The sequence below is a fragment of the Argentina silus genome (genome assembly GCF_951799395.1).
Source record: "Argentina silus genome assembly, chromosome: 18".
In the NCBI taxonomy this organism is placed as follows: Eukaryota; Metazoa; Chordata; class Actinopteri; order Argentiniformes; family Argentinidae; genus Argentina; species Argentina silus.
This window is the reverse complement of record NC_139672.1, coordinates 5180212-5192711: the sequence shown is the minus strand read 5'-3', so window position 1 is coordinate 5192711 and position 12500 is coordinate 5180212. Positions and strand designations below refer to the sequence as shown.

Here is a 12500-nt window from a genome sequence, read left to right as displayed (position 1 = left end):
GCATTAGGAGCTGCGTGACTGAGCTTTTATCAGATCGGGCCATTCAAATGGATGATCCCAGTGTTTGGCGTGACTGGCAGAAAGCACTCTAATTTTGTTCTGCCTCTCCTTTCTCCTCCTCCCCCCTCTCCTCTCCTCTCCTCTCCTCTCCTCTGGCAACCATGGCCAGAGCGCACAGGCACAGCTGCAGTCATTTGTTACACAAAAGTTCCCAGGTTTCTTTTGTTCACTTTCCTCTCTCTCCTCCTTCCTGGGACTCTGTCTGTGCAGAAAGGACAGGAAGGAAGCCAGGGACGGGGATAGGGGATGGCGGTGGGGGGGGGGGGGGAAGTGCCCAAAGCGAGAGTGGTTCCATCAGAGACGCAGCCTAACATCCACATGACATATGCATTGTTTATCCAGAGTAGGTTGCTGGCATGGGAGATGCTAGCGGTAGCTGCTACGCTGCTGCGTTCTGCTGCTCAGCTGTTTTGATCGTGGCCTAGTTTGGATAATCTCCCCTTTTGCACTCTCCGAGTCAACACCATGTAACACGCAGGAGTCTGTTATTCGCACGTATTCGTGTAGACACATTGGATACATGGTGAAGCAGAGACGCACGTACACACACACACACACACACACACACCATTTTATCTTATCTCATTGCTTTCCCTCAGTCAGAGTCACACTAAGACATGCTAGAGCACACGCACACACACACACACACACACACACATGCACACACACACACAAGCAAACATACACACACACACACACTCCCTTGTCGCCCCGCCTGGCCCATGAGTATTACAGATAACAGAACTCCATGACTTGGGTCTCTTCCAGCTAATTTCTGCTTATCTTTCCAATTAATATCTTCCTGCATGTTTTAAGAGCAGAGTGCTGCGCGTCTAATGATCCGGATTACGCTACCCGGTGCTCCCAGTGCATGCTGGTAGCCGGAGAGAGGCGAGGGCCGTCCCTCTGGGGGCTGGTATCTGTCTTCATACCCTCTCCATGCGCAGATAAAGGCGACACGCTGAGCGTTAATGACAGACTGATCCCTCGTCCTCCCTCCCTCCTTCCCTCCCTCCCTCCCTCCCACCTCTCTCTCCTCTTCTCCCTTTGTCTTTCTCTCACCTCTCCTCCTCCTCCTTCCTTCTGGCTCATTCTCTTGCTTCTCTGCCTCTTATTCCACCTCACTCTCTCTCTCTCTGTGTCTCTCTCTGTCTCTCTCTCTCTCCCCCCCCCCCCCCTCAGTTAAAGAGCAGAGAGCAGGGAGATGTCTTATTTAAAACCGGGGGGAATAGTTCCTCCTCCTCCTGGTCCCCCCACTCCTTCTCCGTCACGGTATGAACACTAATGAAGAGGAGATGAGTCCTCTCCTCTGCCCCCATTTATCTCTGCTGCTAAGACACACACACATTCACACTCACACACACACACACTCACACTCACACACACACACATACATACACACTTCCCATTCCCTTTTCTGTCTTCTCTTTCTCTCTCTCTCTCTCTCTCTCCGTCTCTACATTCTATGGCTAGCGTGTGACTACAGTGAAAGTAAAAACGGACCTAACAGGGTTAGATGGAGGGAGGACGCCAACAGTTGAAAGCGTTGTGGTCCCTTCTATACCGTGTTAAATAACCCCCCCCCCCCCCCTTAAACCATGTGTTCACATACAGTACATGTAGTATGTATTCTTAACCCCTCTCTCCTCTCCTCCCCTTCCTACAGAGAACGTTCTCGGCCAGTCCGTACTCAGACCCCATCCAGGTGGCCCCTGGCGTGGCTCGGAGTGTAGAGCAGCCGGAGATGCTGTGGGTCATGGGACCAGTCCTCGCCGTGGTGCTCATCATCATCATCGTCATTGCCATCCTGCTCTTCAAGAGGTGAGGCCTCAGTATGTGTGTGTGTGTGTGTGTGTGTGAGAGAGAGAGAGACACCCCCTCGATGCAGGTTACCACTCATTGCATCAGTGATTGGGATGGTGTCACAGAAGATATGCTCCCCTCCTGCTACTCTGCACCTGTTTCTCCTAGGACTTGAAACCGAAAGATCTGAATACATTACCATAATATCATCCCTGCTTCTGAAGTTCGGTCCGGAAGGTGGGGGAGTTTGGTTATAGACTCGGTCGGCGTCATCCTTTTCCCGCAAGAACACTTAAACTCTGACATACCTCAGAGAAAGAAAAACTTGTTTTTCTGTCCTCCCCTGCTTTTTAACCTGTCACTCCTCACAAAAGAAAGGGCAGCTTGAAATGAAGGTGGCCTCATACAGCCCTCGTCCAGCTCCCCCCTCCCCACACACACACACACACACACACACACACAAACACACTGATGGCTCCATCCCTGTTCTGCCACGCTACTGTTCTAAGGGCCATTCTCTGACCTGTCATCTCCAGCCTGTAGACCGCTGTGTGACAGAGGCTAGCTATTGTAGCGACTCAGGCTGGCAGGCCGGCAGGCCGGCTAATGATAGGCTTTCCGATGGCTCACTGCTGTGGAGCCCCACCTCCTTCTCAGGATGTGTCAACGCAGCTTCACCACCGCGCCCCGACTGACAGGAGGCACCGTGAGGGGGGGGGGGTGGCAGAGTGACATTCTACTGCAGACCTCTCTCTATATGACTAATAGTTATATTTTACCTTTTTTGACTGTCGAACCAGGACCTGCGGCCATCAGGACAAATACTGGTGTTCCAAAGGAAGGCCTGTGGTCTTCTGACATGGTAATGACTGTCCTGTACTGTAGGTCCTTAACCAAATATCAACGTCTTGTTTTCCGACATACTGGAGTGGTTATCGGTCCCAGAGTACAGGGCAGTGGGTCTGGTACACACTGGCTAAAGCCGCCGTAGTCTCCTCCCCTGTGTTGGCATCCACCCTGTGACCTCTAATAATGACCCTTGTCTTTCCTCTTCTCTCCGCTCCCTGTATCTGTGAAAGCAGCAAACAGGAAAGGTGGGTACCTGTCACGTTTCAGCCATGACTCCACCCCCCCCCCCAACCCCCACCCCCCCCCACCCCCCTCCCACACACACACCTCCCCCCTCAATGACCCTACCATTCGTTGTGCAGTTGGTGGTGTCCACCGCCACCACATCCATCCTATGTTAGGACTGCAGGATCTGCTGGCTCTCTTTGCTCCTCAGACACTTGTAGAATCAAGTGTAGTTGTGGATTGAACAGAAAGAGGGCGCCGTCAATGGTTTCTCTTAGCCCCGTGTATATATAGCAATAACGTGCATGCTAAAGCTGAAAAAACAGCAGACACTGCAGCCCTTCAGTACTGGGATCAAAAGAAAACAACTTGGGTCACTTTGTTTGTTTTAGTGCATGTTCCGTGTCCGGTGTCCGTGTCCTGGTTTCTGTACGTGTTTTCTTGTGAGGTGTGTGTCTGTGCTGTTCCATTGCGTGTGTCCAGTGTGCCCCTTCAAGGTTACCCCCAGTCTGTCCTACGCCAAGTCAGCCTGCTCCTGTCCCCCCTCGTTCTGAATGGTCCATTGTACAGTAAATGCCAGGTGGGGGAGCCGTTGAAATAGAAATGTTCCCATCGTCTCAGCTGACATTTTCCTCTGTGAAAACCTTTCTGGCCTTTTTTTTTTCACATTTTCATCACGGCAGAGTCTTAACAAAGGGCTCAGTTCTCTTCATTAAACCCACCCTCATCTCTCTCTCTCCCCCTCTCTCTCTCTCTCTCTCTCTCTCTCTCATCTCTCTCTCTCACACACACACACACAGCGCACACACATACGCTAAACACACACACAGCACACACATATGTTACACACACACACAGCACGCACATACATTACACACACATACAGCGCGCACACACACACAGCACACACACACACACACAGCACACACACACACAGCATACACGCACAAGCAGACGCACACACACACACTCTCACACACACACACACACACACACACACACACACACACACACACACACACACACACACACACACACCTTACCCCCATTTTATAGCTCAGGATGAATACCTCCATTGAGCATGCCTGCCATGTTTAAGTTAGCCTGTCACTAAAGCATAGCATTGGCCTCTGTTTGTACAGTGGAAGGGAGGGGGATCACAGGCCCAGCTCATCTTCCACACCTCAGCAGTGTGGGAGGAGGGAAGGGACCTGCTCTGCTCTGCTCTGCTCTGCTCTGCTCTGCTCTGCTCTGCTCTGCTCTGCATTCACCCGGAGAGGAAGAGATGGGTGTTAAAGATTAGCCGTCACGCTGTTAGCATTAGCGTAAGCCCAGCAGCATCAGATAACAGGTGGCGGTGTTTTGGTTTCGGAGTGCCGAGGTGGACCTTGTAAATCCTAGACTATCTAGCTTTATGTACTTTTTTTTTTTTCTCTCACCATGGTGGAAGGCTCTCAGGAAAGGCTGGCTGCCTAAACCGCGCTCAGAATTTGCAAATGGAGCGCAATGAGATGTGAAATTTCCACAGGGTGTCTGACGCTTCCCGCAGCACATTTCCATTTGTAGTCAGGCTGTGTGTGTGAGTGTGCATGTGTATGTGTGTGTGTGTGTGTGTGCGTGTGTGTGTGTGTGTGTGTGTGTGTGTGTAAGCGAGAGAGAGTTTGTGAGTATGTGTGCGTTCATGCATGTGTGTGCCTATGCATGGGTTCAAGCGTAAGTATATTTGTGTGTGAGCGTATTTGTGTGTGTGTGCGTGTGCGTGTGTGCGTGTGTGTGTGTGTGTGTGTGTGTGTCTATATGTCTGTGTTTATTTGTGTGCGTGTGCGTGCGAGAGTGTGTGTCCTGACAGATGTTGGCTGTCTCTACATTAGAATTCGGTCGGCCTGTGCGGACCGATGCGTTCTCTCTCTACCTGATGGAGTACGCTACGCTCTGCTGAGCTCTGCTGGGCCGGGCTGGTCTGGTCTGGTCTCGGGTAGGCAGCGCAGGTGCAGGAGGACTGGTATAATTATCCAGTGTTGTGCCACCCAGCTGATGGGCTAATTACTGCATCCGCCTGTTTTCCCCTTCTCAGTCTGGGAGTCCAGTAAACAGCAGACTGACACACTTGACACGCACACGTGAAAACTGTCCACATACACACAACAGCTGTCATTTAACCACCAAACAAACACAACCGGGAAAGGATAGCGATTCAGTTTCTTTTTAGATCATCAAAACCCCTCAGGCCTCAATGGGGGGTAATGGTCTTGGACTCTGTCCTCTCTCTTGAGCAGGCCTCTCTTCAGAATGATCATGAATGTCATCAGGGACTTGGAGCTCTGATTTAGAAATCAAATGAAACCAGCAGCACCAATGACAAAGCTGTTCTAGAATGCTTAGAACATAGGTGCAGTAGAAGCACATGCAGTAGATGTGCCTGTGTGGGACACGGGTGTTATAACTGTGGTTATAACCCTCTCCTCTCTGCCCTCCAACCCTCCAGGAAGCGGGCGTCCCCCCTACCCAAAGACGAACACTCAGGGGGCGTGAAGGACTCCCTGCTGGCCAACTCCTCCGACCCCGTGGAGATGAGGAGGCTCAACTACCAGACCCCAGGTACTGCACTGCCCTGACAACACTCCTCCGTCATACACATATGATGTCCTACAGTGTATGTTCTGCGTGAGTGCCCTGGGGGGGCGTCTCGTACAAGGAGGACACGCAGAGGTTTCCTTTACTGTACGACAATGAGAGAGACTCCCCTCCTTTGTTTTAGACCTTTCTTTGGGACAAGCTCTTGTCACGCTTAATAGCATGGATGTTTTCTGCTGACTGGTGCAAAAAGTGATGCTACTTACTAACAGTGCCACATGTATATTTCATGACTTCCCCCTCTGGCTACAATGCTGATCAATGACACATGTGACTACAGTCCAGTGGCCAATACGGTACGATAACAGAGGCGCCTTGTGAGGAGAATACAGATTCCTCCTGTGTTCTGGAATCGAGGGCCACATTTGTCCCCCCTTCTCCAGTGACACGAGAGAGTTGTCAGTGGGCTCAGATCAGCCCTCTCCCTCTTCTCCTCCTCCTCCTCCTCCTCCTTCTCTTCTCCTCCTCCCCTCCTCCTCCTCCTCCTCCTCTCCCTGCTTGAGCTCCCTTTCATTCCCTCACTGGTAATGAGTCCTGCTGCCTCTGATGTCAAGGTGAGGGAAGCAGAGAGAACAATGGGGCTGAGAGAAAATGTCAGCCCCTCGTCTGTGTTCTTCTGGCACCGCTCGGAGGTTATTAAAGCGGCACACACACCGTTCTGTACACACACACACACACACACACACACTGAGCCCTCTTTGAACCTTGCAGAGGAATTAAGCAGGGCTTTTATAAGAAGTTGTTCTGCCCCTCCTCCTACACCACCTCTTTTCTCTCTGATTTCTCTCCGTTTTTCTCTCTCAGCATCTATGTCTGCTCTTTCTACCTCCATTCTCTCTCTCTTTCTCTCTCTCTCTTTCTCTCTCTCTCTCTCCCTACTTCACTGTTTCAGTCAATATCTCCCCCAGTCGGATAGACGTTCCACCAGCTGTTAAAAGCAAAGTTTTCGTTTCTCCACCAATGAGCTGGGGACATACTGCGGTGTGGGTGTACAGTATGTGTAGACTAGAGAGAGTCTTACTGCACTGAGACACAGGAGGGAGAGTGACCAGCTGAGATCACAGTAGCATGATTATTAACCAGCCGTTTGCTATCCTGACTCCTAGCTCGAGCAGCTGTGTGTGTGTGTGTGTGTGTGTGTGTGTGTGTGTGTGTGTGTGTGTGTGTGTGTGCGTGTGTGCGTGTGTGCGTGTGAGTGTGTGTGTGTGAGAGGAGGATCCCCTGGCGTTATAGCCTCTCCATTGATAGTTCTCTTGTTCCTCCTTCCCCTTCATCTTCTCTCTACAGGTCCCAGCTCTCACTGCTGCCCCAACACTCCAAGTTAGTCTTTCTCTCCTCCTGTGTATTTTCACATACGCAGTCTCTCCTCTCCTCCTTCTACCTCTTTTGTTCCGTTCACTCCGTCCCCGCTCCCATTCTCCCACCGCTATCACGACAGACATCTCTGCCCACAAGCTTGTACAGTAGCCTCTGTGTTTGAATGATGTAATTGTCTCCTCAGGCTCCGAATATCGATCCACTTCAGTTAACATCTAGAGATGTCTAAAATTGTAATGGGGAATTAAGCTGTTCTGCTGCGGTTATGCTACAATTAGCAATGTTACCTTAAAATTACTTTCCCCTCTCTCTCTCTCTGCTGAAGTGACAACACTGCCAAAAGACCTGACTCAACACACACACAAACACACACACACACGCACCTCTAAGCTAATGTGCTGAAGGGCCACAGTCTCAAAGCATTCTGCTATTAAATTAGTGTAATTCGTGAGGTTTGCTCCTGTGGAAAGGCCACGATTAGCCACCATTAGCAGTCAGTGTTGCGGCTATAATGAGCTTGTAGCAGGAATTCATCTGAGAGCATGACCCATTACCTCACAGACATGCTCAACCAATTCTGCTTTAAGAGACCGTAATGCTAATGTGTACACTAATGGAAGTTAGTAACTTCTCAAAGCGGATACCTGATATATGTATTTGTCCTCTCATGTCTTAAACACTGTTAGCCACTTAAGTTTATGACTCTCTTGGTGGCTTCGGAGCGTCTTCATGCAACGGTTACAGTAGGGAGAGACGCATGAGGCAAGTTTTTCCAAATCCATTTAAGCGCAGATCCTCGCCAAGTTCAGAGCCGCGGGGAATTTGTGTCGGTAGATTAGCAATAAATCATCCAATAACCCACAATGAGCGATCTAGAGCGCAATGGGGGTTTTCTGTCCCCCCCCCCAATGCAGGATTAAATCCTGACGACACTTAAGGCCGGGGCGAATTTATCTATTGTGAGGAATGGACTTTGAAAGGGAATAAAGTTTGCTGTTGACCGGTTGGGGAGTTTTGGGAAGTGACAGTGAGACTGATGTGTTTAGACGTGAAGATCTGGCTCTCGCCGCCATCCTGCTGGATCCCACCACTGACACCAACACAGCGTTGTGTGGTCAGGGAGATGTCTGCTTCCTGCTTTCAGGAGCATGCCCAGTCACTCATGAGCATCACTGCCCCCAGACCCACCTCTGCCCCCCCGCCACGCCCAGCATGTCACCGACATGTCAGCTATCTCTCTCTCTCTCTCTCTCTTTCGCTCTATCTCTCTCACCTTTTCTCTCACTATCCCTCTCTCTTCACTCTCCTCACATACAGCCACTCCATGGACCCTCTGGCAGCCTCACTCATCCCTGTGGTCAACCGTGTGTGTGTGTGTCTGTGTGTGTGTGTGTCTGTGTGTGTCTGTGTGTCTGTGTGTGTTTGTTTTGTAGACAGCAGTGTCTCACTCTCTGTATGTTTTCTCCCCCTCTTCCTTCTTTCCCTCTTCAGGAATGAGGGAGCATCCCCCCATCTCTGTCAGTGACCTGGCCGACCACATAGAGCGTCTGAAGGCCAACGACGGTCTCCGCTTCTCCCAGGAGTACGAGGTAAGAGAAACGTAGACTAACACTATAGACACTAGAAACATTTGACTTCAAGTTGTCCCTATACCCATGTAGTAACCCTGTAGTTACTCTAGTAACAGCACTGTATAAACATGCTGTTACACAATACATTATTGTTATTACATAGTAATGAAATTGAGCCAGTTGGTGCTCAACCAAACAATCAACTCCGCTAGCACCAACTTAATTGTCTAACACCCACTTACACTGTGATTGAATCTCCACCCAGCCCCATAGGTTGTGAGTGTGAGCTAGGGAGGCATAGGTTGCTTAAGAAACCTGAGTGCGTCTTATTTTTCCTGAAAGAACGTTATTCCTCAGCAGTCTCCCCCATGCCACTCACACCGTCAGTGTCTCCCCCCTAAAAAGAGGAAATTTGCATTTAAAGTGGCACATTTTCAGAAAGGATCGCTGAAAGCGAGAGCAAGAGGTTAGCTGCCGATGGGAACGGGGAGAGAAAGGGGTGATGAGACATCATTGATTACAGGAAGACGTTGGTTGTTTTTTACCCATGTCTTTACCGTTGTCTCCATTTTGTCTAATCAGCCCTATCCCTCATGGTGCAACTGTGCCATATTCAACCGTATTACTGGGGAGGAAAACCTCTTTTGTCTAAGCATATTGATGCTCTGCCCACTGCCTCCTCAACACCTGCCCTCCCTAGCCTATTCAGCCATTGTAAACACCCTGTACCAATGCCAGTCCTTGTATGACTGTATGCTTTCATCAGTCATCTCAGTTCTGCCCTCCACCGTACTAACCTAGGGGGGACCCCCTCCTCGGCCAAACAGATGGCCGTCAGTCCGTGTGCCCGTCTCGGTGCCAAGGGAGGCAGTGTGGCACAGCTCTGCCGGTTTGTCACAGTCACGTTCTCCGGCTGCTCCTGCGGTACCCTCCTCCTGGGTACAGAGTCTGGAGAGGCCTGGGTGCTTTGGGCAGGCTTATGCCCACGCAGGCCTGGGCAGATATAGAATGAACAGAACAGAAACCCCCCCCCCCCCCCCCCCACCCCCATTCAAACCAACTATTTCCACTTTATTTATTCAATTCAACGCGGGCAGATCCTCTCCGTGCGCTGTGGGCATGCAAAGGAGCAGAGAGGAGTGGTGTAGCCGCACTAATGAGCAGTGTTTGTCAGTCTGGAGGTGTGTACAGGCTCAGTCAGACAGGTTATTTTCCTCATGTAAGCAGTACGCGGCCGTCCTACACGCTTAGCACCATCATTATCTTCATCGAGTGCTTTCCCGCCATGTCAGTGGGAAGAGGAGCGCCGGCTTGCGCTTCTCTCCTTCCCACCCTCTCCTCAACATGTCTGCCAGATGTCGTCAGCCTACCGTGCTGCCGTCTTCTCGAAGCTGTCCGACGACTGTGACATGTTTTGACTGCAAATTAAATGTTCCCTTTCGAACCGCCAGGCCGCTGGCAGACAAATTGGCAGTGTGTGGTGCTCATCAGTGATTGCGCCACAGCTTAAATGGCTTCTTTACTATTGGGCAATTTGGGGCTCTATAGGGGTTTGCCTTTGTTTACTGTGCTACGGACGGCAGCTAGTTGTTTCAGTGGAACTTTCCCTCCAAATCATCTCTCTCTGTCAAGTCTGTCATGCGGCGTTCTGAACGACTCATGAATAACATAAAGCTCCCGACTCCGAAACGACATGACATGAAATATGTAACATTTCATCGGAGCTCATTGTGTAGCCGCACCCTACAAGAGCCCTGAATTCCGTTTGAGAGAAACCGTTGCCATAGTATATCTACTGTAGTAGTCGTCATGGTAATTCAACATGGCCACACACGAGGAGCCTAATGGACGTATATGTGTATATATATATATATATATATGCAGTGTGGGTACAAAGAGCAGGGCGTTGCTCTTTCTCCCGATCGGTCGGGAAGGTGAAAAGGTTTGGGAGTTGATGGACGTGGTTCCGGCCGGAGCAGGAGAGATTGAAGTGGATTAACAAGAGGCTCCATGACGTTATCGAGCCGGGGGGGGAGGGAGGCCGTCCCATTTCGCCTGAGATCAATATAGATCCAACCCAGTGGCGTCTCAGCCCAACGAGCCGGATGACGTAAGAAGCAGAGGAGGGGGGGGGGGGGGGGGGGGGGGGGGGGGGGGCGAGTGAGGAGACCGCCATTAGCTTTGCATGTGATTGCTTGGAAGTCAGAAATAGGTAATTCAATATGGACAGTCACAGGGGAGGGTATGAAAGAGGCTAGCTCGCCTGTGGGTTCCTGTGAAGCCGTTATTTAACCCCCTGTTGGAATACTCACTTATCAATGTTCCTGACACCCCGGGGACTTAATAACTATTTCCTTCTCTCTCCCCTACTTTCTCTCTCTCTCTCTCTCTCTCTCTCTTTTCTTTCATATAGTCCATCGATCCAGCCCAGCAGTTCACCTGGGAGAACTCCAACATGGAAGTCAACAAGCCAAAGAATCGTTATGCAAATGTCATCGCCTACGACCACTCCAGAGTAGTGCTCACCTCTGTAGACGGTGAGAACCTTTCTACTGTGTGACTTGTTTAGAGAGCATTCACTTACTGCCAAATAGCCGTTGACTACAGCTTGCTTTATTCACACAAGTAGATGCTTGTTTTTCTGTACTGAGTATTCTAAATGTTCTGTATTCTGACATGTTACTTGATACTGTATTTTATGAATAATACACCAAATGGAAGAACATTCTCCATTTCCTACGTCTTTTTTTTTTTTTTTCTTCAACGTTTGTGTCGGATGTCTGTAATCTCATTATACCCCTCTGCTCCCCCCCACCCCACCCACCCCCCAACTGCAGCAGTACCGGGTAGTGACTACGTCAACGCCAACTACATCGACGGCTACAGGAAGCAGAACGCCTACATCGCCACGCAAGGCCCTCTGCTGGAGACGCTGAGTGAGTTCTGGAGGATGGTGTGGGAGCAGAGAGCCAACACCATCGTCATGATGACACGCCTGGAGGAGAAGTCCAGGGTGAGTACCTGAGTGGATCGAGGCGGCGGGGGGGGATGGGGGGGGGGGGGGGGAGGGGAGAGGACTCTAACCAGGATGTTAGCCATATCCAGAAATATTCAATTATTTGTAATCACCAATTATAAAGAAAATGTCTTTGTTAATCGACCTATAGAAGGTATTATTAGCCAACTTGGATTGCTCGTTCAACACCTCTTTTCTACTAATAAAGTCTGCCTCCTGCAGGTCCTGCATACATTCCTATCCCCTCTATCTCTCTCCTGGAATGTCTTTTACACTGCCCTGTTGTTCTAGATAGCAGATTATCTGCCCTCTTGCTTTGATCGCACGGGCCTGATGAGTCACGGCCCGGCCCAGGCTTCTGGAGGGCAGAACCTCCACTGCTGCCCTTCACTGACTCACTGACTCACTGCGCACACACAAACCACGCTGTCACATATGACATCATGAAAAAGGCCACGACTCCCCCCTGCATGAGGGAAGATCTCGGTCTCCCCAAGCAGATAAATCCCAGAAGGTCACATAGGACAAGGAGAACATGTAAATGAGACATGACTCATTTACAAATAGTGAAGGCCTCGTTCCCTCCCCCCATCATACGTACGTCAAGGGCCGGTGGAGACGTGACATGTGATAGGGTGTGCATGACGTGTGGGGCAACAGCAGCAGGTGATGATGCTCACGCCTGCTTTTCTTCCCTGTGTGTGTGTGTGTGTGTGTGTGTGTGTGAGTGAGAGTGATGAGAAAGGAAGCAAGGGCAGGTGATGCTCTGGCCTGGCCTGCTCTATTTACCTGTCACTGTCAGAGTGTATCAGCCTGATGGAATGAGCAGCCCTAACTCAAAAACCAATACATATTAATTACAGTGGTGACTGTAAATCCATATGTGTGTGTAAAGCAGCAAGCAATCACTCTCATCCAATGGGATTTACCAAGCCTAGCTATTACCTCTTGTCTAAGAACACCCAGGGAAATGTCCTCTACAGGAGGATCTTGGCTTGTGGAAAAATGTACGCCTTTTCTCCTCG

At 50.3% G+C, this 12500-nt stretch overlaps 1 protein-coding gene across 3 annotated transcripts in view; it reads left to right on the top strand.

Annotated features, from left to right (window-relative positions):
* Positions 1 to 12500, top strand: part of ptprfb (protein tyrosine phosphatase receptor type Fb) — a 132863-nt gene that overhangs the window by 110035 nt on the left and 10328 nt on the right. For all 3 annotated transcript variants that reach the window (XM_083690360.1, XM_083690361.1, XM_083690359.1), the window contains 5 exons: positions 1727 to 1881; positions 5423 to 5535; positions 8380 to 8477; positions 10873 to 10996; positions 11297 to 11472. In XM_083690360.1, coding sequence (XP_083546486.1) covers positions 1727 to 1881; positions 5423 to 5535; positions 8380 to 8477; positions 10873 to 10996; positions 11297 to 11472 — 666 coding nt within the window. The remainder of the gene's footprint in view (positions 1 to 1726; positions 1882 to 5422; positions 5536 to 8379; positions 8478 to 10872; positions 10997 to 11296; positions 11473 to 12500) is intronic.